Genomic DNA, 27195 nt, shown 5'->3' with positions numbered 1-27195 from the left:
AGGGCCCCAGATATCACCCAGCTTCAATCTACCACCCAGCTTCCACCCACCATGGATACCACACAGATTCTACCCAACATCGATACTACCCAGAGAACACCTAACATCATGTCTCAGCATGAGAAAATAATTATCCCCACGGCAGCAGTCATTGCCATCTTCCTGCCTTTAATTGGTGGGATACTTATGAAACTTGTCCCCAAGAAGGTAAGGAGCAGGCTGGGGTCTCACTCTGGTTCTTGGTAGAGTTAGTCTGCTGAGGACTTGGAACAGGTGTCCCACTGTGAATCAGGGATGTGAATTCCAGTCTTCATTCTTACATAGCAAGGGCCTTACCCACTAAGCCATCTTCCCATCCCCCAACACTGATCTTTTTATAGTCTAGCTGCCAGTACAACATACTATATTCTGCTCAGACACCAGGAACTGAACTAAACAAGCTCCTGAATGCCTTCCCTGCATGTACCACCATGACACTTGCCTTGTGCTCACTCCAGAAAGATTTGTAGTTATTTCCACACAGTTCATTAGGACTCCCCATGTTACTTTCTGTCTCACTTCCCTCCCTACAATATTCAGTTGAGTGGGTGCTGAGATTTTTATTTAAAGGGAAAGTGAGCTAGAAATGTATTCATGGTGGTTTAGTGAATTAGTCTCCGTGGTCAAACTCTTTCGTATACAGTTGATACTGAGGTGCAGGAACCACAAGCTGATGGTGCTGACTCACTGAATACCAAGACACAAGCAACATCTTGAAGGGACATGTGGATTAGCATGGAGAGTAGTGTATGCCAGGCACATGCCCAGCAGAAAGGATGCAATGAGATATAACTATAGACCGAAATAGAAAAGTATTGCCCCCAAAATCAGAACCACAACCTCAGGAGGCTACACACTTTCTAGCAAACACTCAGATACCATATGAGGAAAGATTTATCATCTGAAGAGTCATTAACCAAGTCATTATTGGTGTCCCTATCACTGTGAAAAAGTTAAACACAACAGGAGGTGAGGAACAGGCAGGCACCTGATGAGGCCCGTCACATCTTAGGCTCAGGAAGTGGCCCACATAGATGTATGAAATCTTTTCCCAGTATGTGTCCTGGGCATTGCAATTGCTCTAGTAAAGTTCTCGTGTTTTGAACCTATTTGTGTCACAGCAGAAGAACAAGGATTTGTGGAGTCAGTCCTTCCAGAGATTCAGCTCAGGTCATCTTGTTTGTACCATAAGCTCTTTAGGCCCAGAGCCATCTCCCTGACCCCAGGACAAGGAGTGGACACAAGTTGTGGTGTGTATGGCACAGCAGGGTGCTTAATAAAGTCATTTCTCAAAGCAGTTTATCAATTTTGTCCACGGGTGTTTAACATTCAGTTTTCTTTACCTAAAGACGTGGACATCTGAGTAAGGTGAATGAGTACATAGGGGAGAATGCACATAAAAGGCTCTTCAGAATTTTGTTTTGGGGGGCTGGAGTAATAGATCATCTGTTAGGAACACTTACTGCTCTTGCAGAGGAGCCAGGTTCAATTCCCAGCACCTACATGGCAGCTCACAACCACATGTAACTCCAGTTCCAGGGGATCTGATGCCATCTTATGGCATCTATGTGTTCCTGTACACATGTGTGCATGGATATACACTTGAGAGCACACACATTCACATAAAATAAAAACATAAGTAATTTTTAAAAAGCATTTAGTCTTTTGAACACTGGGATTCATGTCTGACAGTGACCATTTTAAGACTTACAGCAACGTATATTTCTTGCTTTTTTTTAAAATTAGCAATATGTTTTATTTAAACAACTATCTCTTAAATGCGACCTTAACATGGAATCAATATAAACACAAAGAAGATATCTTCCATTCTTTTTCCTTGGGGTTGGAAAGATGGGTCAGAATTTAAGAGCCCTGGCTGCTCTTCCAGAGGTCCTGAGTTCAATTTCCAGCGCCCACATGGTAGCTCACAACCATCTATAATGAGATCTGGTACCTATTTCTGCCATTCAGTTATATATGCAGGCAAAATACTGTATATGTAGTAAATAAACAAATAAATCTTTAAAAAAAATACAGGACTGTGATGAAGATTGCCAGTGTCCTAACTATTTCAATATGATCTAACAAATTTCCCTGTAAGCATGGAGTGGTTAAAAAAAAAAAAGATTCATAGCTAATACTGGTTAACATGTTAGTTTTTTTTTTCAAGACAGAGTTCTCTGTGTAGCTTTGCGCCTTTCCTGGAACTTACTTTGTAGCCCAGGCTGGTCTGGAACTCACAGAGATCTGCCTGCCTCTGCCTCCCAAGTGCTGGGATTAAAGGTGTGTGTGCCACCACCGCCCAGCTAATATGTTAGATTTTTAAGTCAGTATAATTATTTTGGAATAACTCTTATTGCATAAAAAACTTTAAATCCACCTGTATATTTGGTCAGAGCTACAGTTCCAGTATGTGAGGAGCTGAGGCAGGATGATTGCTGCAAAAGTTCAAGCCTGTCGTTGGTTATATAGTAAGTTAAAAGCCAACTTGGGCTATGAAGCAAAGCCCTGTCCCCCCAAACAAAAACAAACAAACAAAAAATGAAAGTAAAGTTAAAAGGTGAGCAGAGACAGAAATACAGGTATATTTTGCTGGTCTTTCATATTTTCTGGGTTTTTTTTTGTTGTTGTTCACTGCTTTTTTTTTTTTTATTCACAATCTGTTTTTCAATGCATGTACAACTCCAGAAACATCTGAAGTCTTATCCTACCAGGACTTAGAGTATCAGAAAGATCTAGAAGGAACAAATGAAATAGAAAAGGGCTGTGTGACTGAGTTCTGTGGTCTGTGAGGTGGGGGAGTGTCTGAGAAATGAAGTGTGGGATGCTGTAACTATGTACACAGGAGCCCACTGTAACCCACACCCCTGTTTGTCAATAGGTGCTCCCTGCCGCATCTTCCTCTGTAGTCTGACCTCCAGCCCTCATCACCAGCTGTGTCCAGTGACTCTTGAACAGTTCATGTGCCTTCTTCAACAAAGCAAACAAACATATCTCTTGGAAACCTGTGCCACTGACTTCTGACCAAACTGGTAACACTGAAAGTGATGGTCCTTGGGGCCTCACTCACCAGGGCATCTAAGTGTGACAGGCTGTTGCCATCAGGGGCTTCTTCTTGATAGGTGCATTTTCCTGTCTTATTCTTAGATGATAGCTTTGTGGAGATCAAGCTGGGCTGGGCTCTAAACTACTCCTCACTGTGCAAAACACTGGCTTGCCCTGGGTGACTCCATTTTACATGCAGCAGTTGGGACTCCCTTCTGAGTGCAATGCAGAAGTTGGATGACACCTCACTCTGTACACAGACACACGCCTGTCCAGGACCATCCACAAGGCACAGGCTGATAATTAACTTAATCCTAAAGTAAAAATATGTCTCCTATACACTTATCAAAATAGGTTGGAAGCAGTCACTCCATGTGCCTATCACAACCATATCAGAGGATCAGGCCTGAGAACTTATCTGACACCCTCACCTGGACCCCTGAAGAGGACACCTAACACTGCAACAGTCAGGGCCCCCCAGCCTGTCACCTGGTTGTTAGTGTGTCAAGGAACCAGCAGGCAGAGAACTCCTGGCCATCTTCGAAGCTTCAGCTCCATCCCCACTGCTAATGCCTTCTACTTGAATCACTTTCCGACACTTTAGCTGCTGGTCATCCTAATGTGGTCCTGCATCTCACCTGCTGGATCCTGTGGTCCTGCACCTCACCTCAGCAGTGCCACCGAATCTTGTGGCCCAGTGCAACCCTGCAACCCTGCAGCTCTCTACCAGCTTCCTTATCAGCCCATCTAACCCCCTGCATTGAGTCTCTCCGTGTGTCTATGACCGCTCTGTCTCTGCCTCCAGTCTGGTCTCTGTAATCTATGGCGGCATCTCTTCCACTCTTCTGAAGCCATTCTGTAATATAGATAGATATGCTTTTGCGTGGTGTATAATGTCTGATCTGAGAGTTTATGTTAGTGATTAAGACAAGAGTAAAAGAGCCCATGTTGTCCAGGGACCAGTTATCAAAGGTAATTGGGCCTACTTGGCAATCACAGCCAGTGAAATTGATGGATCTTGAAAATTAAGACACATGTGAGCAACTCTTCTGTAGGCATAGCTCACTCTTTCAGGATTTCACTCATAATATAGGGATCCAGTGAGTAAGCAGTCCATTGGCAAAAAAATTGGAAATAGATATTTTTTTAAAAATCATGAAACTTCTATTGCTGTAAATAAAATTCAGCATCCCTACCAAACACTGGTCAACAGAGACTTATCTTGCTCCATTGACCAAGTGCCTGTCCAGCACCATAGTGCAATCCTCCACAATTCAGGATAATACCAGAGCAAGGTGTTAGGGACAGGGAAGGTACCCATCCAGCCTCTCATGAGGAGTGGGCTAGCAAAAATAAACAGTAAAGCAGAAAAAAAGAAATGAGCAAACCTCAAATCACACATCTATGGTTATTTATATATAAGATGGATATAGAATTATATTATACAAAGAATTTATACTGTATGAAAGAAAACTCAGGTAAGAAAGGTGAGTAGCAGACTACGGAAGGGATAAACCCTATGGCAGTGCTGCTTCTAGGGATCCACAGTACCAGAGAACTAAGGTTAGGAACACGTGAGAGTAACAGTCCTGGAGGGCACTGCCATGCCAGGAACTACAGGGGACCGTGGCATAGCCATAGAAATGTTACATTCAGCAGACCAAAAATGTTTAATGAGCAAAAAAGAGATAGCTCAGTCATAGAGTGCTTGCGCCTCACAAGCATGAGGACCTGAGTGTACTCTCCAGAATCCATGTACACTATGGTGACACACACTTATAATCCCAATGTAAGGGACAGAGAGAGAGAAGTGCATTCCTGGGCTTCCTCATCAGCCAGACTAGTTGAATTGGTGAGTTTCAGTACAGACTGGCTCAAAACACAGTGTTTATGGCTTCCTGAGGAATGACACCCAAAGTGAAAGCTTAGTCTCCATAGGTACAAGTATATGAATGAGCATACACACGTGTATATATGCACACGAGAAAGATAGACACAGTTGACCAAAACACAGCTAGTGAATTCTAAAGAGGCAATACTCCTGAGAGAGAATGGGAGGTTTTAATATTAGTTACGAGATAGTGCCTGGCCTTGTCTTCTGGGCCATTTTTATGTTCGTATTTGAATAGACGAGAGGGGGACAGCTCATGTCTTCTTAGATAAGTTTCATAGCACCATTGCTCAACCACTGGCCTAAGGTGCCAGGTTGGGTAGGATTCACCCTCTAATTGTATGAGCGATCAAGAGAAACTAAGTCAGACTCAGAGTCTGGGAATTAAAATAGCGTATTTTGATTTTATTTTCAAGGGAGGACCTTTTTGAGTCTGGATGTGTTTGATTGTGTATGCTTCATCAAACATGAAAGAATTAACAAAAATCTCCAAGAGGCTCCCAGGAATGAGCTGTTTGAGCCTGTGCAGGAGGAACGCTATTGCCTCTCATCAGATCAACCCACAGAGACAGGCCTCATAACTTAACTACAGTTGGAGGGATGAGAAAGACCTTATAGGAGCTGGTCCAGACATCTCCCATGGCCTTGCATCCTGTGGAAGAAATTTAAGATAAACTTAATCACCTGTTTAATAACTGGAGCTAATCCTGAAAACTTGGAGTCAGAGGTGGAACTGTCCTTATCCTAGTATTCAGGGACAGCCTTGATCATCTGTCCCAATGATATACGGAGACACAAAGGTCTCTGCATATAGTGAGAGAGCAGTGTTAAGGAAAACCCTAGTGTGAAGGCATCACAAAAGTTGACAGATGTAGAGTTGGGAATAATTCAGATCATAAATGAGGATTAATTAGAATTTAGAGGGTGTTAGGAACTTCAGTTCTCCCAGTTGACCCAAGTCATAATGAGAAACCTGGTTGCAGCTGGTAGATTTTTAATTTTTTAGTATTCTTAGTTGTAGTTTTTTGTCAAGTGTTTAAAAACATGAAGATGGCCAATAGCTTCTCTTTGTTGTTGGCAGTCGTATCTCTTTAGGGATACTTTTAGGGGTGTTGGAGAGTTTTAGGAGCCCCTTGTCTCCACTCATTATAATCTACCGAACAAAGGTTATTTTTCTGTGAAATGACCCAAAGCTCAAACTCCGGGGTCTCCATAGCCTCCATGAAACTATGAGACCCTTTTAGAGCTGTCCCATTGTCCTCCACCTTGGGACATGGCCAACCTGGAGGTGAAGATGAACATATTCACTGTCAATCTAGCCCCTGATCCTCATTGCTTTAGGCTTCTAGTGGTGGTTACTGAAAACTCAGAAAGTCAGTTACACCAGACTTGAGGAACAGATAGTGGTTTTAATCTGTTATGTAACTTTCAGGGATGACCAACTCACAGCCCAGGATACCCATGACTGTGGTCAAATCAAATTCAGGGACTTCATTAAAACATTATGTGATAGTTTTGCAAAGATTTTTAGGTTACTGGATTGTATGTGGAATTATATAGATTTTCAGGCATGAATTATGCACATTACTTTGTGTCATACTATCAAAGATTAGACACTTCTGATGAATAAATATTGAGAAAGACAAATATTAAATCAATCTTGACTCTGATAAGAGCCCATTGTTGGAAAGTTACAGTCCTGCCAAACACAGAAGAAATTATAAGCAGTTGTTTTGACAACCATGAATGTAATTAAGTAAGCTTTTCATTAACCCATACCATTTTGAATGAACTGTTGCAAACCTCGTGACATACGGGAACTTCTGCAAGATCTTGTAACAATCCGTTAGGTGGAAATTAATTTACCATACAAATCCTCCTGACCCTTAAGCATATGCTCTCCATCAGAAATGTGTCTCTATACCTATATATAGCCATTGCCATCTCTTTTTTGGCTGCTTCTGTTCTTTGCTAATTTCCTGCTGTAATTTATTCTTTTTTTCCTTGAAGCTGTAAAAACCTGAACACAGCAAACTTTGTCATGTTTTCTCTTTTACAAAATAGGTTCAGATGCACAATAGTATCAAGTCTTGCCAACATTGTCAATGGCAAATGTGCTTTTTCACACACAGCTTCAATAACCTGGTGACAGTTTGTATAATGCTGATACTTCCTTTTTTCTTGATAAATTTAAAATAATCCAATGTGTTATATTTGTTTGTATCTTATGAATTAAAAGAAATTTGAACTCAGCTTGAATGTTCTCTTGCTTACTTATCTGCCAATTTAAGTTATATCCTTTGAGGACTGGGCTTTTTCATGTAAACATACCACATAGCATCTACCTGAATGTGGAGAACAGATTCATCAAATCAAAGACACAGGCAAACAGCTGGGCCAGGCAACAAAACAACACAGAAACCATGGCATGTGTGGACAGAAGTGCCCAGAAAGACATTCACCCACAAAAGCTAATTGACTGAGTACATCTTCAGTGATGTGAGATGCTGGAATGCCACAATTCCAGAGATACATTGTCTTGGGCCATCTTCAGCCCTGTTAGGAACAATTTATTGCCTATCTTTGCATGTGACCTAACATCCCTATGACTATTAGATAAGTCCTTAGAATGTATGAATAGACCCTCTAGATTCCCCAAACCCAAAAGCTAAGAATTTTCTCAGATGGAATCAAAGGCAATTTCAACTTTTAAAAAGATTTTAGATTTTTGCAGAGACAGAACTTTTAAAGTGTTTGAATTGATATAGACTGTGGGGTGTTTTAAGTCATTTTTTATATAGTGATATTAATATTAACATGCCATCTTGGGGATATGGGAAAGGTAAGGTTCTGATTGAGAAGTGTTTCATTGTCGGGCAGTGGTGATGCACGTCTTTAATCCCAGCACTTGGGAGGCAGAGCCAGGTGGATCTCTGTGAGTTGGAGGCCATCCTGGTCTACAGAGTGAGATCCAGGACAGGCATCAAAACTATGCAGAGAAACCCTGTCTTGAAAAACAAACAAAAAAATTTCATCAAAAAAGAAAGAAAGAAAGAAAGATAAAAGAGAAAGGAAGGAAGAAAGGAAGGAAGGAAGGAAGGAAGAGAAAGTGTTGTGTTTGTGTGTCAAGTTGACAAGGGTTCAATGTAGTGCTCTTTGCTCCATCCATGACCTTGGGCTATAGGGCCTAAAGGAGGCAATGCTTCTTTCCTCTGTACCAGTACAGTTCAGTTGTGCTGGCTAGTTTTATTTCAACTTGACAAAGCTAGAGTTTCATCCCTAATTTGCTTTCTTCATAGCAATAATAACCCTAACTAGAGGGAAAGGGGACTCATCATCCTGCAGAGAGCAAAAACCTGATTACCCACAGGCCCATATATCAGGATGTCTTTCCAGAAATGAAAATGGCAGACACAAATGCTGTCAGCCAGGCATTCTCTCGATCCCATGCTGAAGAACAGCAACGACTGTAAATAGGGAAAAGGGAGAGAGGATGGGGAGATTCTCACAGTATGTTCAAGCCTCCTGAAATGAGCTGTCACTCTCCTTTCTCCATAAGAGGGCACATATTAAAGAGAAATTAGGACTTAACCCTTGCAGAGAAGTCTGAGAGTCTCCTTAGCTTATATCCTGATTTGCCCTGACCCCTGATAAATGGAGGTGGTCCAGATTCCAACCTGTTGGCCTTTGGATCTCCCTGCAAATTCTCCCCAGACAGAAATCAGACTATTCCAACAACCACCACAATCAACAGAGGAAAGAGCAAAGAGTTCCCCCCAAAGCATGAGGCAAAAGCATTTACTAGACCAAACATGTATATTACAGCATCCAAGAGCAAGGAACCACCGCACAGGAGGAGGAAGAAAGGATGTGAGAACAAGAAGGGGTAGAATGTTGTGAAATGCTATTTTCCAGCTGTGATGGAGCTGTTGAACTGTTTAACTCAGCAGCTCTGAGTACTTGCACGATCCCTGCACAAGGGCAGGCCTGTCATCCTTCCCTTCATGGAGGGAGAGGGGCTCATGAGACTTCAGAGCTCCCCGGGGATATAAATACAATTAATGGTCCTGTAAGGGGAGAGATGTTTTTTAACAATGATTTAGTCACTTTTAAGATACCATGTTCCTGTACTTAACCCCTCACCCACACTTCTATAATCCTAATTAAATTAATTGAGACACACATAAGCACACACACACACACACACACACACACACACACACACACACACACACACACAAGGGTGAAGTAGAAGCAATAGTACCTTAAAGAGAAGGAGTCTTTTGGGGGTGAAAATAAGAGGGAAATACAAGGGTTAATATGGCTGAAATAGATTTTTTACTTGTATGAAGATCTCATGATGAAACCAATTATTTTGTTACCTTTCTCTTCAGACAGCTGGATGACAAAGGTCACATACACATAGAAAGCATGAGCCAAATCTGTATAAATATTGATGCTCATCCTTGTTCTTGCTGGAGAATCCTTATGCAGACATCTTGTTAAGCATATTGTCTAACATGAAATTACCCAGAAGGAGCCCAATTCTATAACCTCTGTGAGGCTCAGACATATACCACAATGTCCTGTGTCCTGACACCATAAGATGACTCATGGGTTGAGATCTGGCAGTAAGGCACCCGATATAACATCTGACAAGGTCTATAGTAATCTCTGTAGTGTGGAAGAGAAGAGTCTGGTACTTGCTGATTTTGTCTTCTGAGAGCCACTGGAAGGCCCTTGATGAGAGCTTTAAGGACCTGGAGCATTTTAACATTAACTAAAGCTGGTTACTTGAAAAAACTGACTTTGTAATGACATAAAGCATTATGTCCCCAAGTCACCCAGGTCAGGTGAGCATCCCAGTTGGTGGCTGGCAGAATTTTTTGTAATTTTATTCATAGTAGTGTATGAAAATGTGGTTACACTTTCCCTGTTGTGATGGCTGTTCTTGGTTGTCAACTTCACTACATCTGGAATTAACTAAAACCAAAAAATGGCTGGGCATATCTGTGATGGATTCTTTGATTAATTGGATCCTTTGAAGTTGTAAGATCCACTTCTAATCTTGTTCTTTGAGGTGGGAAGCCACATCTTTAATCCAGATCTTTTAAAGTGGGAAGACCCACTGCTATTCTGGGCCACACCTTCCCCTGGAAGCCTATATAATGACATGTGAGAAGGAAGCTTTAGTTCTTTCCCTGCTTGCTCTGGCCTCACTAGCAAGTCCATTCCTTCACTGGCATTAGAGCCTACCTCTTCAGGATTCCAGCATATACTGAAGATCAGCTGAGACATCCAGCCTTGGGAACTGAGCATCTTCTGAATTCTTGCTCTTACCGTTCATAGCCAGCCATTGTTGGAATAGTTGGAACACAGCCTGTAAGTCATTCTAAAAAATTCCCTTCATATATATATATATATATATATATATATATATATTCTATAAATTCTGTTCCTCTAGAGAACCCTGACTAATACACCAGTCATTTGTTTCAGATCATGTAGGTGCTACAAGTTAACCCTTTGTGACATGATCAGTTGAGCTTCCTTAGGGTTATCCAGGGAGACTTAGGAGAATGCCATTTCCTCCATTAATTTCCTCACTTGAGAGTGTTCTCTGCTGGAATGGGTTAGGGCATTACTGTAGTGTGGTTTCCTTGCAAGCACTGAAGACATTTCCCTCTGACTCATCCTTCTCTTTACAGAATACATACTGGTTCATGTCCAACCTCTGTCATCTCCATGATCTCTCTGATCAAGAAGACAGATGGCTTATCAGAACAGTGGATGCTTTTGACCTGTCTCTTGACCCCTGGTCACCTGGGACCTGGATGACCTGGGAGCAAGGGACAAAATTGTGACATTTTTCTTAGCCCCACTATCCTTACCCACATCAGCTTCCAAGTGTGTACTGAAGGAACAGAAGGTCAGTTACACCAGTCTTGAAGAATAGATAATACTTTAAAATTCAGCCATTATAGAACACTTAAACCTTAACCAAAAGTAACTTGACTCTGTTGAGGCAGGCTCTCACCTTGTAGCTCTGGCTGCCCTGCAATTCTCTAAGTAGACTAGGTTGGTTTCAAACTCAAAAAGCTCTGCCTGCCTTTGCCCCCCAAGTACTGGGATTAAAAGAATAAGCCACCACATCCGTTCCCACGCCCTTCTAAAAGTAAAGTTTCACAAACATTTGTTGTGAGGTATCCACCAGAGAAGCCTGTTCAAATGTTGGTTTAAACCAATAGTAAGTTTTTATCAGCCAGCCGACAACTGCACTGGGTGTTTGGGATCCCAGGGTAGCACTGAGCCTTTCTCAGGGTGAGATTTTAAGCACAAAAACCATGTTCTGAGTTGACATACCTAACAAGAACAGTTAGCCAGAATCAGAACTACAGAAGCCAAAAAGCAAGGTTAGTACATTTAGAGACTTTCCCAGAACTATAGATTTGATAAGTTAGGCCTTTGTTTTAGTTTTGGCAGTTGGTGCTTCCCATGTGTTGAGATTTACAGCCTGAATGGTACTTCCATCATGGAGTCAGTTGTGCTAAGGTCTGGGTGCCTACTAAGATCTGGGGACTTGTTACCACATTCTTGTGCCCTACTTTAACATGCCTTTTTCCTGACCTCTTTCTCTTATTTTCTGTAATTTTTATTTTAGGACAAAATTCATTCAAAATCTTTTCTTGCCACAGAGCATTTTTTTTTGTCAAAAATCTGTTTTACGAATACACACAGACACACACAAACATACACACACACACACACAAACACACACACACACACACACACACACACACACACACCCCTACTACTGTCTGTGTGTCTTTCTCCAGTTACTAGTTTTACTTTTTTGTTGTTGTTTTTTGAGACAGGGTTTCTCTGTGTAGTTTTGGTGCCTGTTCTGGATCTCGCTCTGTAGAGCAGGCAGGCCTTGAACCAGCCTGGCTCTGCCTCCCGAGTGCTGGGATTAAAGGTGTGTGCCACCACCACTTGGCTAGTTTTACTGTTTTATAGAATTCTTGAATGTGATTTAGTATTTTCACCTGAAGTCACAAAGCCCTTGACACAGGCCACATCTGATCCTTTTTTTGTCCTTTAATAATAGATGTCAGTTTACTAAAACTTTATTATAAAGAACTGCATAAGCTGGGTTTGGTTGTGCACACCTTTAATCCCAGCTCCTGGGAGAGAAAGGCTGGCTGATCTCTCTGAGTTCATGGCCAGCTTGGTCTACAGCACTAGGGATTCCAGGAGAACCAGGGATACACAGAGAGACTCTATCTTGAATTTTTTTACTTTTAAAGTAACTTGCATATTTAAAAGAAATCACATATCAAAATTAATTAGCCCTAAAAAAATTATCAGCCCTAATGTCTACAAACACTCTAACTGGAAACTCAAAAGGCATATGGCATTGTCTTAGTTCTATACAGTTAGAATAGTAATTCTAATTAGTGTTGGAGTCCATTTGGGATTCCTAGTGCCTTTGCCCAGCAGGTCTGCATAAAGAGGATGATTGGACCACAGGCCTGAGTATCAGGTATTTGGAAGGGTTTATACTTGGCTGTATTGAGCAAGGGGGAGGTCTTTGCTCCTCCCCTGGCATGGTCATAAAAAGCCCTTTGGAATAAAGTTCAAGGTTGGTGGCTTCAGACCCAGGCCCTCCCGAGGCTATCCTGTGTTTCTGTCTTTCCTCTGGTCGTATAGGTATCTCTTTCTAGCTAATATTTCTCACTTCTCCCTACTCAAGAGTACCCTGGGTTGTAAAAGTGGCGTGTGGTTTGTTACAAATTAGTAATTTTTAAATTTGGTTACAGAATGGTATTAAATTTTCTGTTATTATCAGTTAACTCATTTCAACGTGTGACTTAGGGGCTGGAGAGATGACTGCTCTTGCAGATGACCAGGGTTCAGTTAATTCCCAGAACCCACATGGTGGCTCAGGCCAACCTGGCTGCAGAGGATCTTCTAGCCTTGGCAGGCACCTACCTTTAGCACTTAAATTATGTGGTGACACTGTTTGTATGAGATTTGTATATGTTGCACAAGTCCTAAATGGCCTTATAATAAAAACCCAGAGACAGATATCAGGGTGAAAGCTGAAAGATCAGAGAAGCATTGCAAGCCACAGCCACCACCTATTACCTCACCAACTCCTCAGCCTGATAGAGCCTCTGCAAGAGAGCAAATTCATGTCTCCTCTTGCCTTATATTCCTTTCTCTGCTTAGCCATATTACTTCCTGTTTCAACCTTCCTAGTGCTGGGATTAAAGGTGTGTGATGGCAAGAGCTGGAATTAAAGGTGTGTGCCACCACTGCCTGACTTCTATGTTTAACTCTGTGGCTGACTCTGTTCTATGATCTTCATGCAAGCTTTATTTCTTAGATTACAAATACATCACTACATTTCCCCTTTTTGTCTAAAATAATAAAAGAAAGTTATAACTACCATAAAAAACTATATACAATAAGTACAATATATACAATATTACTTTATGTGTATGGGTGTTTTGTCTGAATGTATGTATGTGTGCACCATGTAAACCTAGTTGCTGTGGGATGTTCTGTATGTCAAATGTGTTGCTGATTGGTCAATAAATAAAACACTGATTGGCCATTGGCTAGGCAGGAAGTATAGGCAGGACAAGGAGGAGAGTAAAGCTGGGAAGTGAAAGGCTGAGTCAGAGAGACACTGCCAACCGCCACGATGACAAACAGCATGTGAAGATGCCGGTAAGCCACAAGCGATGTGGCAAGGTATAGATTAATGGAAATGGATTAATTTAAGCTATAAGAACAGTTAGCCAGAAGCCTGCCACGGCCATACAGTTTGTAACCAATATAAGTCTCTGTGTTTACTTGGTCGGGTTTGAGCAGCTGTGGGACTGGCAGGTGAGAGAGATTTGTCCCTACTGTGGGTCAGGCAGGAAAATTCTAGCAACACCTAGTTGCCCATGGAGGTCAAAAGAGTGTGTCAAAACCCTTGGAACTGGACTTGCAAATGATTGTGAGCACCATGTGGGTATTTGTTATTGAACATGGGTCCTCTGGAAGAGTATCCAGCGCCCTTCACCACTGAGCCATCTCTCCAGCCTAACCATAGTTTGTTTACTGTTTACACAATAAATCTCAATATATCACAATTACTCAGGTCATCCAGGAGATCTTACCTGGATCAGTTCATGACACTTTTTGTTTTCAAATTCTAGCAGACCCAAGAGATGAATGTACAGCCTCTGATGCCCATTCATCTTTGAGATTTAGGAATAAACTCCTTGCTGATTTGAAAATTACATCAGTGTAGCTATTCCCATGAGTGAGAGGTCTGATTTTCAGTGTCTGACTCAGTATGTGATATATATATATATATATATATATATATATATATATATATATATATATATATATATATATATAAATGTCTAAAATGTATCTTCTGAGCATGTGGAAAGAGCATGCCACAGCTCATTGATCTAGAGGGCATGCTGCTCCATCAGGAGTGGCCAACCTGTATGCCTGTCTGCTCTCTGCCAAAAAAAAAAAATCACCTCTGGAAAAATGGACAGACAGGCAGTCAGATAGGAGTGCACTGAAACTAAAGAGATAATTTCACTTTTCCTTTTTTGAGTCATGAGAAGAAAGCCCATCAGTCAATGCATGCCATCTGACCCCTTTCCAGGGTCTCTCATTTGAAAACTTTCAGAACACCTCACATGTTTCTGTGAGTTGAGCTGTCTAGCAATGCTACTAGGCCTCTGAGACACTTTGTAACAAGGAGGAATGTGGGAAGAGAATGAGCCCCATCCTTTCCAGAAGTCCCACATTTCAAACAAAATATCATACAACATTATAGTCTTTGGGACATGTGCACAAGTGTCTTTTCTCATGTTCACCTTCATCTGAGTGGTATAATATTTTAACAGTTGATTCTCTACCAGAAATTTCAGTTTGATGAGGTGAGAAAATAATTTTACCTTCTTTCCCTATAGCATACTGTTCATACTTCTTTTGAGTCTCTCAAATAAATTTTAAAACTAATTCTGGACTACACTCTCTATGTTTTATTTAACTTTACCTTTTCCACATTTGTAACGACTGCATAAACAGAACTTTCAGATTTAGAAAATGCTCTCTGAGTTTCCACCAATGTGTCTCTGTGGTCACATTATTGTCACCCTTACCTGGAAGGCTCCTGTCACTTTGCTCCTCTGCCTGTTGACACATAGGAAGGGGTGAGTTCTCATGACATGTCAGGGAAGTTTCAGCCAGAATATCAGGCTCCAGAGAATGTTCAACCTGAAAGCTTTCCACCATTGCAGACATTTCCTGCTCATCTATTTTTTGGAAGCCTGGGTTACCAGAGCTGATCCAAGACATCTGCTAAGTTATTCTATCCGCTAGCTATAAGATTAAGCTTTTCACTGTGTTTTTAATACCTAGTGTTCATTTTTTCTCGTGTTAAAATATGTCCTAGTTTTTCTATTAATATCTTATTTAACACAGAGTTATACGAAGCATATTCTTTGACACTGAAATGTTTGAGGGTTCCCACATATCTTCCTGCTATTGATTTCATATTTATTGCTGTTGTGGTCAGACAGCATTTTTATTTTATTTTTTTGTAGCATGGTTTTTAGACTGTTTACTGTAGTTGGTCTTTTTTCCTCTTTCCTCTTGGAGGCCCACCACTGAGCTCCAAAACAAATACACGGAGACAGAGCATTCTCATGTATGCTCTGTCTTGGCTTGTTTCTTGCCAGCTTTTCTAAACTTAAATTATCCCATCTACCTTTTGCCTCTGGGCTTTTACCTTCTCTATTTTCCTTTCCTTTCTTCTTACTCCAGTGCTGGCTGTGTGGCCTGGTGACTGAACCCTAGTGTCTCCTCTCCTTCTCTTTTTCTCTCCTCCTTTTCTCTCTCATTTATGTCTCTACCTGCCAGCCCCGCCTATTTCTCTCTCCTGCCTAGCTATTGGCAATTCAGCTCTTTATTAGACCAATTAGGCAGGTGAAGTAACACAGCTTCATAGAGTTAAACAAATGCAACATAAAAGAATGCAACACATCTTTGCATCATTAAACAAATGTTCCACAGCATCAAAGAATGTAACACATCTTGAACAAGTATTCTACAACAATCTACCCTTTATATATTTTAAACTCTATTTGGTGGCTTAAAAATGACCTTTCGGAGTGTCACACCCCTTTAATCCCAGCACTTGGGAGGCAGAGGCAGGTGGATCTCTGTGAGTTCACGCCCAGTCTGTTTTACATAGTGAGTTCCAGGACAGACAGGGTTATGTAGTGAGTCCCTGACTCAAAAACAAAACAAAACAACAACAAAACCCAGAAAAATAAACATCTTTTTTTGGTGGCTGTCCCACATGAATTGAAACAGAATATATATTTTGCTCTTCCAAGATGGAGTGTTCTCGAAATGTTAGCAAAAATACCTATTGGGGCTCCTGTACCAATCCTGAGTTTGTCTTTGTTGTTGTGAACTTCTCTTAACCACTGAGAGAGGAGTACTGAGGTCCCCAGCTGTAGTGACACATTGGCATATTTAAGTTTACCTTTGGTCTATGCATCTAAAATTTATGGCTTCTGATTTTATGTAGGGTGGCTACCCCTTTTTTCTGTTCTCAGGAAAAAGTGAAGCAGTGGTCCTGCCCTTCCTCAGAGGAGTTTCTCCTTCTTTCTGGTTCAGTTCACCCAGCTGGATGACTTGTGGTCTCAGTTCTCTTCACAGTTCAAGGAAAGGAGTTTTCTGTGGCTGGAATGAACTTTAATCATTGTTCAAGAGGATGGAATTTTCTTGTAGCTTTTGATAAGCTTAGCAGAAGTGTAATGTCTCCAGGAATTTATGTAGCCCTGGCTGGCCTGGGCTAGTAGTCCAGATTAGCCTTCAACTCACAAAGATATACTTGCCTCTGCCTCTTGACTGGTGGGATTAAGTATGCCACCACACCCAGTAGTACTTGCCTTTAAGAACTGTCTTTCACTACATTATTTAAAAAAACTTTTCTCTTGTTAGTCCTCATAATAGTCATGGCCCAGTAATTGGAAACTGAAGCCCTCCACAAGCCCTTCCTAAGAAAGGCAATTCTGAAGAAAGTGTCTTTTGTGTTAAGATTTGGGTGAGAGGCTATATATCTTAGAAACTAATTTTTGTAAAACATACTTCATCTCGCAGTGAGAAATTAACCTTCTGCATGGTTGCAGTGGTTCTCAGCCTGTGGGTCATGACCCCTTTGGGGGTTGCACTTCAGTTATCCTGCCTATCAGATATTTACATTACAATTCATAACAGTAACAAAATTACAGTTATGAATTAGCAATGAAAATAACTTTATGGTGGTGGTCACCACAGCATGAAGACCTGTATTAAAACTATATTAAGGGGTCACAGAGTTCAGAAGGTTGAGAGCCACTGGTCTGGAGCAGAGTGCAGTGTGTGTAGTGTGCTCTTACCATCAGGAAGCAGTACTTGATTTTGATTTTCAGATTTGAATGTCCGAAGCTCTCAGGTTGCTCAGGAGAACCCCACATGACTTCTGAGTGATACCAGAGATGATTGAAACTGATACTTTAGAGACACTCCCTGCTCTACTTTCTGCTGTATTTCATTGGTTGTACACAGAAGTGTTAAACTGTGAAGTGATTTTTTTTTTTCTGAAGAAGGCCTTCCTAAGGAAATGGAAGACAGCTTATCTGAAAATCAAAAAACCTGGGTCCTCTGCAGAGTTGACACTTTGGGTTTGTTTTAATGTTTAATCTGTCTGTAGGACAAAATTCTCTGCCTAGATGGAAAGTGACATGTTGCTTTTAGTCTTTCCGCCTACAATAACACTCTCTTCAGAGGAGGGGAGAGGCTCCTTAGATTCAAAAATAAGCAAATTTCCTGTGTTTGAGAAAGTGAAACTCAGAAACTTTAGAGAACCCACCCAGGCTGTAGAAGAAGAAGAAGACTCTGATCAGCTTCAGAGAAGATTCCAGACCTGTCCAGAGGCCTGCAAGCTGTCCAATTTTAGCTCTGCTGTTCCCTGAGTCATCGCCTGTGTTGAGGTGGGCTCTGCAGTGATGCAGCTGCTGTGCATTCATCCCAGCTCCTGTAAGTAACTCCTCACCACACTCGTGTGAGTAACCCCAGAGAAAACCAGTGGTTCCCAAGTTGGACCTCTGTGCTGTTGGAAATTTGGTCTGTCATAGTTTCCCTTTATATGGTGAGTGGGTGAGTGTGTGTATGTGTGTGTGTGTGTGTGTGTGTGTGTGTGTGTGTGTGTGTGTGTGTGTATGTGTGTATGTGTGTGTGTGTGTGTGTATCTCCCCAGGTGAAGTCTCTTACGACACCAGTTTTCATAAGATCACATAAGTTTGTGTGATCATGTCTTGGTTTGCTATCAGCAGACAGTGGAACAGTGTGACAGGCTGGGTCGGCACAGCTGTTGTCCTCCTGGGTGTGGATGCTGGCTGTGTGAAAGACACTGTAGACATGTGGGGAAGGACGAACTTTACAACCACTGATCAGGCCCCAGTCTGGAGCGGAGGTGCAGGACACAGGGAATCTGAGGAGGTGGGCTTATGTGGTGGTTTGAAGAATGGCTGTTGTCTGCTTGAATGCTTCTTCATCAGGGAGTGGCATTACTTAGAAGGATTAGGAGGTATATCCATGTTGGGGTAGGTGTGGCCTTGTTGGAGGAAGTGTGTCATTAAGGGTGAGCTTTGAGATTTCAAGAGCCCAAGCCAGGCCCATTGTCTCCCTCTCTTTCTGTGCCTGTGGATGCTGATGTAGAACTCTCAGGTACTTCTCCAGCACCATGTCTGCTGTGTGATGCCATACTCCCTGCTATGATGACAATGGACTAAACCTCCGAAACTCTAAGCAAGCCCCAGTCAAATGCTTTCCTTTATAAGAGTTGCCATGGTTATATTGCCTCCACACAGCAATAGAACACTAAGATAGCTTACATCTCTGCTATTCCTTTGCTGGAGGTCTTCTGCTTTTGTGTCTCAGGGTGCTCATCTAGGAATTTCCTAACCCTTCCCTTTTCCTGCACGCTCTTACATTCTGAAGTTCCTTAGACTTTGCTTTTAATCCGGTCTGTAGGAGTCTGGCTTCACCAGAAACCCTTGACTGAGAAGAGGCCCAATGGTGGAGTCCCCATTGAGAACCCAGACACAGGGTCCATGGCTGAGCTGTGCATGCCACACCATCAGCACTTTAGATACTTCTCTGTGGCACACACAGCTTGTCTTCTAGTCTCTGGTTGGCTCCACTCACTGCTGCTGCTGTTCTTGGTGGTCATCCCATGGTCCTAGCATCTCCAAAACGCTAGAGTCTTCTACTATAACTGCACTTTCAGTAGTAGCCTGAAAGTGCTTTCTTTATGGACTCCATTCCTATTACACAGTTCCTAAAGAATGGCCCAATTGGTGGATGTTGGTGGCACATGCCTTAAATCCCAGCATTCAGGAGGCAGAGGCAGGGGGATCTTCATGAGTTTGAGGCCAGCCTGGTCTACACAGTGAGTTCCAGGACAGGCTCCAAAGCTACACAGAGAAATCCTGTCTCAAAAAAAAAAAAAATGCCGAATTAGCTTTTCTAGCCCAAAGCCCTTCTACAAACCTCCCCAAAACCCATGGCCAGGACTGTCACAACAATACCACACCATCATGGTACCAATTTGTCTTATTTAGGGTTACTATTCCTGTGAGGAAACATCATGACCAAAGGAACTTAGGGAGGAAAGGGTTTATTTGGCTTCCATTGCCAAATCACTGTCCATCAGTTGAAGGAAGTCAGAACAGGACTCAAACAGGGCAGGAATCAGGAGGCAGAAGCTGGTGCAGAGGGCATGGGTGAGTGCTGCTTACTGGATTGTTCCTTATGGCTTGCTCAGCTTGCTTTCTTATAGAAAAGGACCACCACCATTTGGCTCCATGGGTCTCTCTTTCCTCTGTGGCTTTGTGGCAGTTGATGGAATAGTTCATGGACTGCTGCTGATTTCTGTCTGGAAAGGTTTTACAGTGAGATCCAAAGCTCCAGACTCTGAGTCTGAAAGTCATTAGCCCTTTACCCCAGCCGAGAAGTCTGAAAGTCACCGTTTAGCTTGTACCCTGATGTACCATGACCCCTGACAAATGAAGGTGGTTTTGAGTGCAGGCCACCCAACCACTTCTCTGACAGATCCATTTCTAGTGTCAACAGCCTTTCAGTTGCATGTGGGACAGAGAGAAGTGAGACAGAAAGAGTAAATGGGCAGTCCTAGTTGACTGTGTAAAAACACCTTTGTAATTGTTTTTGGAATGAATGCGTTGTAAGGGTCCCTCTAAGGGCCATGATAGGAGTACATGCAAGTGAGGTGTTCTGAAGCTTGTTACATTTAGTTCTCCTTGTCTGAGATGAAGATAGTATATTGAACTGGTAACCAGACTGTCAACAGGTTATTTTGGGGGGATGGGAAGAGAGTTCAGTGGGTAAGGTCTGTGCTATGCTAGCATGAGGATCAGAATTCCCATCCCTGATTCCCAGTGGGAAGTCCTCAGCAGACTAACCCTACCAAGAACCAGAGTGACACCCCAGCCTTACCTCCTTACCTCCTTGGGGACAACATTTCCTCTTCACAAACATGCAAATGAGAATAACAATAAGGATGATGATGATGGAGATGACTACTGCTATGATGATGGATTCTTTGTTATTAGGAAACTGCCTGGTAGATGGATGAGGGGTGGCATCTATGATAGGTGGAAGATAGATACCTGGGGCCCTTGATGTTGGTCCTTAAAAAAAAAATCAGGAAAATTACTAAAACTAAAGCTAAAAACACACATCATTCAACACTTTCTCTCTCTAGGCAACCTGAGGGACTCATGTTTAATAACTATTTATAAGGTCCTGAGTAGAGAGAGGAGTAGAGTTGTGTGTACAATGTCCTTACAGAGTTTATTTCCTTACCAAAGAAAGCAAATGCCTATCAAACCATCAAATAATGTGACATATTTACTGTGGGTAGAACTTTCTGGATGTTGGGGCAAATGGTAGTATTTAATTGTGCCAGAGAAGGATAATGAAACCTTTCAAAGTGATGGAGCTGATGGAAAGGCAGCTATAAGTGAGGAAGTAAAGGCTGGAAGTTTACAGTGATGCAGACAACCTTGGGGCCCGTTAGCAGGCCCTGAGTGCCTGAATCATTGGTATTTAGGGAATGAGAAACACTGGGAGGTGAGGTGGAAAAGAACTCTTTGTGGTCATCGATGACTCCCAGACAGGAAGACCACCAAGTAATCACACAACCCGTCTATCAAATTTGATGGAGTTGCCATCTGTTAATCTAGGTAATACCTACTTGGCTTTTCCTTCTGGTGCTTTAAGAGTTCCTTGAGCCAGTGACTGGAGTCTGCTGTGGAGATTACCTTGAGATCTCTTATGAATTGCTCATCATTCATGATACCTCTGGCTTCAAGACTAATTGGTGTCAAGCTCATATTCATTGTGTTCAGGATGAAGAAGTACTTTCCACTGACATTAAATCGCCAGGAGGCACCAATGATGTGTCCTTGTTTGTACTTAGAATGCACGATGGCCTGTAAAGTGGGGTGACCTGCAAAACACATACAAAGCCATCATTCTTCTCTTTTGATAGATCCATCACCTCCTCAAAGGTCAAGACTTTTCTCCCTGGCTTATGAGCCAGTATCATTTCCACATGACTTGGTTACCCATTGGGTACCATATGCTTCCCAGGTTGGGCCAATGCTCAGCTCTTTCCCACAGGTACAACCACCATCTCATTCCCACACGTGCTCTGCCCTTCCTCTCTCTTGCCGCTTGTCTCTGCCTCTGAACTCCATCCCACACTTACCACTGGGGTCAGTCGTCTCTTGTTTGGTGTCAGCCAGCTTCTTCCTGAGCTCTTGCCCCAAGTATTCCAGCCTTTGGATCAAATCTGTCCACACTTGAGTGTCATGTATCGCCTTTCCCAGGTCACCCAAAGGTGTGGCTTTGTTGTCATTATCATACCGAAGGAAAGACTCTCCATCCAGTGAGCACTGTGCTTCATAACAGGGCTGTCCAGGTGTGGGACGAACTCTGACAGTGATGTTGCAACTAAGAGAGTGTGTATCTGTGAGAGAAACATGCAGGTGAGGTCCAAAATGGAAGCAGAAAGTCACAAGACTCATGGTTCTGTGACACCCAGATGACACCCAGAATCCCTCTGAAGGGCAAAAGGGGAGAAAGAGAAGGCTCTAGTCAAGATGTCCATCATTATCTGGATCCTTATTCTGTGCCATCTTTGACTGTCTTAGGGTGGTAGGACCCCTCAGATGCACACAGTGTCACCAGGGGGATTTATCTCACAAGCACTTCTAGTGACTTTTATCAAGTGTTGAGGAATAAAATATATCAGATAGTGTCTGTTCCTGGGACTGAAAATCTACTGAACACACAGGGAAAAGGAGGCACCATAGAACACGTGGTAAATTCCACATGGAGCCTGGGAGTTCAGGAAAGGCCTCCTGGAGAAATGCTGCAACTTGGCCTGGGAAGGAGTGCTGGCACCTGTGAACACAGTGCTCACTTGAGTTCCCACTGGGTCCTTCACACAACAACACTGGGCATCAGATCTCAGATTCTCCCCTGTTAAATCACACCCCTAACTCATTCTCAAGAAAAGATCACTGTCTGTGACCTGCTTGAAGCCCCGATCTCTCTCCCCTTCCTCAGGCAGTTGTTCCCAGCACACTTATGGCCCCTGGTCTCCCAGCCTTTCCCTAACAGCAGCAGAAGACACAATGTCCTAGAGCTGTTCTGTTCAGCAGACTGCACAAACAGGCAGGAAGTCCTAGTGAGGATGCACATATACATTCTCCTGTGTGGGTGTGAGCCTGAATCCAAAATAAATAATAATTTAAAAGGAACTTCTAACAAGTTTGCAATATAATTACACTAAAAAATGCAAAAAGATGTTAAAAAACCCTCTTTCTCTCTGATCCCCTCAAAACTTCTGCTCTGAGGTGGACTGCTGCAGGTTTGGGGACCTCCTTTCCTGTCCCCTTCGACCAGCTTCCTCTTCCCTTCCCCTCTCTGCCTCTTCTACCACCTGTTCTCTTCCTCTCTCACAGTTCCCCGCCCACTTTCCCCTTCCTGCCACTCCTAAGGTTTGGATTTGTCCTTGGATGGCTGGGATTCTTCCTCTCTCAGTACACCTCACTGGAAGATTTGCTGGACATGAACATGAGCTCTCCGGAGCAGAGAACAGGCTTTTGGGTTGTGAATATAGTCACAAACTTGGCACTTGAAGATGGATCACAATGAAATATGCATCAGGTATTTCTAAGAAAAATCTAGTTAGAAAGTTGATAAAAGGGAAGTGTTTTTTGCAGAAGCAAAAACAGTAAATTATGGTGATTTAAAGAAAGCATTCCTGACTTCAAAATATGTGCCTAGTAATAATAATAATAATAATAATAATAATAATAATAATAATAATAATAATAAAGTTGCTTTTGGTCCAAGGGTTTTCTCACAGCAACAGAATGAAACCAGAACCACACATGCCAGATCCCCTGGACATAGTGCAGTGCTCCAGGGATGGCTTCCTGGGACTGGTCAGAGGATAGTCCACCCTACAGGACAAAGATAATCTAGGCTGGTTAAATCTGGTAGTAGAAGAGTGGTGATCAAAACTCTCTGAGAAGCGCATGGGTCAGAGTGGATGTAATAACAAGCATTTCGGAGGGGCAAGCGTGCAGCTCTGTGGGATGCTGGCACATCCCTGTTGAGAAGCACACCAAGGATTGCCAGGGGGCAGGGCACCAGCACTGCTGGAAGCTCAGGGATGATGATGGCTCAAGGCTGGCATGGGAAACCATATTCCTGAATCCCAGCAGCATGGTATAGAAAAATCCCATCAGGTGGAGTGGTCAGAAGGCAGTAACATCAAGGACAGTGGTCCATTGATGAGTAAGGAAGACACAACCTGAATCCTAACTGCTGAGGGGGTCATGGCTAACCGAACACAAAAATCCTAACTATAGATAGATGGTTCGCCAACCCAGATGTGGTTGGATTTTAGTAACTAGACAAAATAAATGAACAGGAGTCTGAAAGGACCATCCCAGGGCTCCTGTGCCCATTGTGTAAACTGAACTATTAGGGCTAGAGAGATGGCACAGCAGTTAAGTACATTTGCTTTTCTTGCAGAAGATCCAGGTTCATTCCCAGCAACCACATGGCAGCTCACATGAGCCTATAACTCCAGTCATAGGGAACTGTGTGCTCTGTTTTGATTTTCAAGAGTACCAAACACACACATGGTACACATACATAATGCAGTCAAGATCTTATGCACATAAAATAAATACTTATCTAAAAACATGAAAAGTAAACAACTTCAAAGACAGAAACAGACTGCTTTCCTAGGAGGACAGATCAGGTCCCAACAAGGAGGGACCACTCAGCTCCACAGCACGTGCAGTGATTCTTTCTGTGTCACTTTGTTCTGCCCTGTCACTCAGGGAGGAAGCCCTAGATGCTACTGTGAATGTCTGATGTAGTGGTTTAAATGAGACTGTCCTCCGTGGGCTTAAGTGTTTGAATACTTGGTCCCCAGTTGGTGGCAGCTGTTTGGATAACTTATGTGATATGAACTTGCTTGAGGAAGTATATCACTGGGGGTGTGGCTTTGAAACCTCAAAGCCTGGTGCAATTCTCATTTCCTCCAACTCTGCATCTTGCTTGAGGTTTAAGATGTGGGCTCTCAGCTTGCTGCTCCAGCCACCATGCCTGCCTGCTGCCATGTCCCCTGTTGTGGTGGTGATGGACTCTTGTCCCCTTGAAACTATGAGTCCACAAAACACATTCCTTCTGTGTGTTACCTTGGTTGTGGTGTTTGATCACAGCAGTAGAAAGTAATTAATGCAGCTATCATGTCAATATTGAAGTCTTTGCAGGCCAGACAGTCTCAGTCACACCTGCTCATCTCTGCTTTTGTAGCTGGAAAGCAGCCAGACAATACATCCATGAAGAACATGGCTGGACCTCCCTCTAGTGCCCTATGACTCAGGACAATCTGTCAGACTGAGGCATCAGTTCTAGAAAATGGCCCTGGATGGAGTTCATGGCAGTGTCTAATTGGAGAATCACCTTACTTGGGCAGAAACCAGGCTGACCCACCTGTACCAGTTAGTTTCCATTAAATTGTGGCTCCTGGCAGGTACTGGGAACAGACAGAGTGGTCTGTGGTCCTTAGCTATCAGAAGGCCCATCAGGACTCAGGCAGACATTGTGAGGTGAGCTCTTTCCCACTAAGTCATTAGGTGGACAGGTCACACTCAGACAAGATGTCCAGAAGGGAAGACATTGTTTCAGGGACATGACAAGTCACTTGTGTGTTGAGGGCTGCCTAGCAGGGAGAGATGAGGACTCTTGTCTGACAGAACATCTCCTGGTCCCCAGATGGTTGTGGAGATCTTACCTCATCTAGAGGAAGTGACTGAGGTTAGTTCTCAAGTACGCTGCCACCTCTCCCTCAGAAAGCTCCTCAGCCTTCAAGGAGTGTGCTCTATGGCCATGGGATCCAAGGAATCCACTGGACAGCAGTGGAGAGATCAAGATGCCCTAAAGCCAGGACCTCCTCCTGTCATTTCCAGCTGACCCAGAAGTCACAGGCAGCACAGAACCCACTGCTGACTGGGAAACAGGCATCTTTGGCTGTACTTTTGAAGACACTCTGAGGGGATGGGCACCAAGACTGGTGCATGGGATATACCCTAATCCCCTAATGGACAGAGGACAAATCTGCTGTCCCATTCATCAGCTTGTTGCCTTCTGAGTCTGTCACACTGAATGCAGAACTGAGTATTGGATGCAGGACAGATAGAGTGAGGTTTGACAAGTTGAAAATATTTACAGAAAAAACAAGCCCCCTCCTTCCTAAATGAACACCAGTCTCTGATGCCATCTCCCCACAAGGTAGACTCTATGGGCTTGGGAGCAAGGGGGGGAATCTTTCAAACCCCCCGACCCAGGACCACTGCCAGAGTCCTCCATAGTGGACAAGGTGTGCTAGCCCTGGATTAGCTGAGGTGTCTTCAGGCATGAGCACAGATTGCCACCTAGTGGAAAACAGGGGTAAAATGCACTTTAAGAATGGGAAAGTGGGGAAGGCTGGATGGGCAGGGAAGGGAACTGAGCTTGGTGGGACAAATCTGGAATCCTGGAAATTGGAAGACTGGGGGACAGAAGGAATTACTGTAGATTCTATAGTGTGTGCTACAGTGTGGAATCCTGTCCTAAAACAAAACAACAGAAAGAAAAAAGGAGAGAGGGAGGGACTTGGGGGGGAGGGAGGGGGAGGCAGGGAGGCAGGGAGGCAGGGAGGGAGGGAGGGAGGGAGGGAGGGGGAGAGAGAGAGAGAGAGAGAGAGAGAGAGAGAGAGAGAGAGAGAGAGAGAGAGAGAGAGAGAGAGAGAGAGAGAGAGAGAGAGAGAGAGAGAGAGAGAGAGAGAGAGAAGCAAAGTAGGAACCTATGTGGTTGTGGCTGCCTTCTCCCTGGAAGCCTCTGTGTGATCTTCTGAAGAATACCATGGGAAGGTGGGAAAGAAAGTTCAAGGACAAAGAGGTCCCAGGATGGTGGAGGGCTTGTGAGGAATCCCCGGGAAGGCAGTCTTCAGAGTTCAACATGCCTTAGGTCCAGGGGAGCTGTTTGAGACCTCCTCCTGGAGGGTCTGCACTGGTGACTTGGTTTAGGCTTCAGCTGATCCCAGTGGTGCTGAGGGCGTCACTAGCTACCCTCTCTGCTCCCCTGCCCTCCTCATTCACGCAGCCCCTTCCCGGCCCTCCCGCGGTGACTTTCCCCCTAACTTTGTCAATGCACTGAAGAAAATCGGGGAGGGACGTGGTGAGGACCAGGGTGTCCAGACTTAAGTCCTGGTGATAGTGAAGAGAAGCCCAGGAGCTTCTGTGAGGAGACCCTGACCTTCCTGACTCAATAGTCCGATGCTCCCCTCCCCCACTTCCCCCAGTTAAATCCCGGGAACTCACCGTTGGGCTGTGAGGATCCCAAGCAGCTCAGTGAAAGAATAAGGAACAGAACTAGGGAAAGATTGCGTCCGGTGGCTGCAGCCTTTGCCATGGTTCCTTCCTGCGACCCGCTACCGAGGAGTGTGACTGAAGCTGCGGAGAGAATCGGGGAGTCCTCAGTACAGCCCCGCA

At 43.4% G+C, this 27195-nt stretch overlaps 1 protein-coding gene across 1 annotated transcript; it reads right to left on the bottom strand.

The window, feature by feature from the left end:
- Positions 1 to 5550: 5550 nt before the first annotated feature.
- On the bottom strand, positions 5551 to 27115 carry LOC128118731 (retinoic acid early-inducible protein 1-alpha-like). Its single transcript, XM_052751569.1, has 5 exons — positions 27025 to 27115; positions 21843 to 22103; positions 21327 to 21581; positions 20575 to 20760; positions 5551 to 5627 (listed from the first exon to the last, which is right to left on the bottom strand). Exons 1-5 carry the CDS (start codon positions 27113 to 27115, stop codon positions 5551 to 5553), a joined length of 870 nt encoding a protein of 289 aa, XP_052607529.1.
- Between the last annotated feature and the right edge of the window lie 80 nt (positions 27116 to 27195).

Source organism: Peromyscus californicus, unplaced genomic scaffold (assembly GCF_007827085.1).
Source record: "Peromyscus californicus insignis strain IS unplaced genomic scaffold, ASM782708v3 Scaffold_22__1_contigs__length_63687245, whole genome shotgun sequence".
NCBI lineage: Eukaryota > Metazoa > Chordata > Mammalia > Rodentia > Cricetidae > Peromyscus > Peromyscus californicus.
This window is presented reverse-complemented; position numbering and strand designations above follow the sequence as displayed.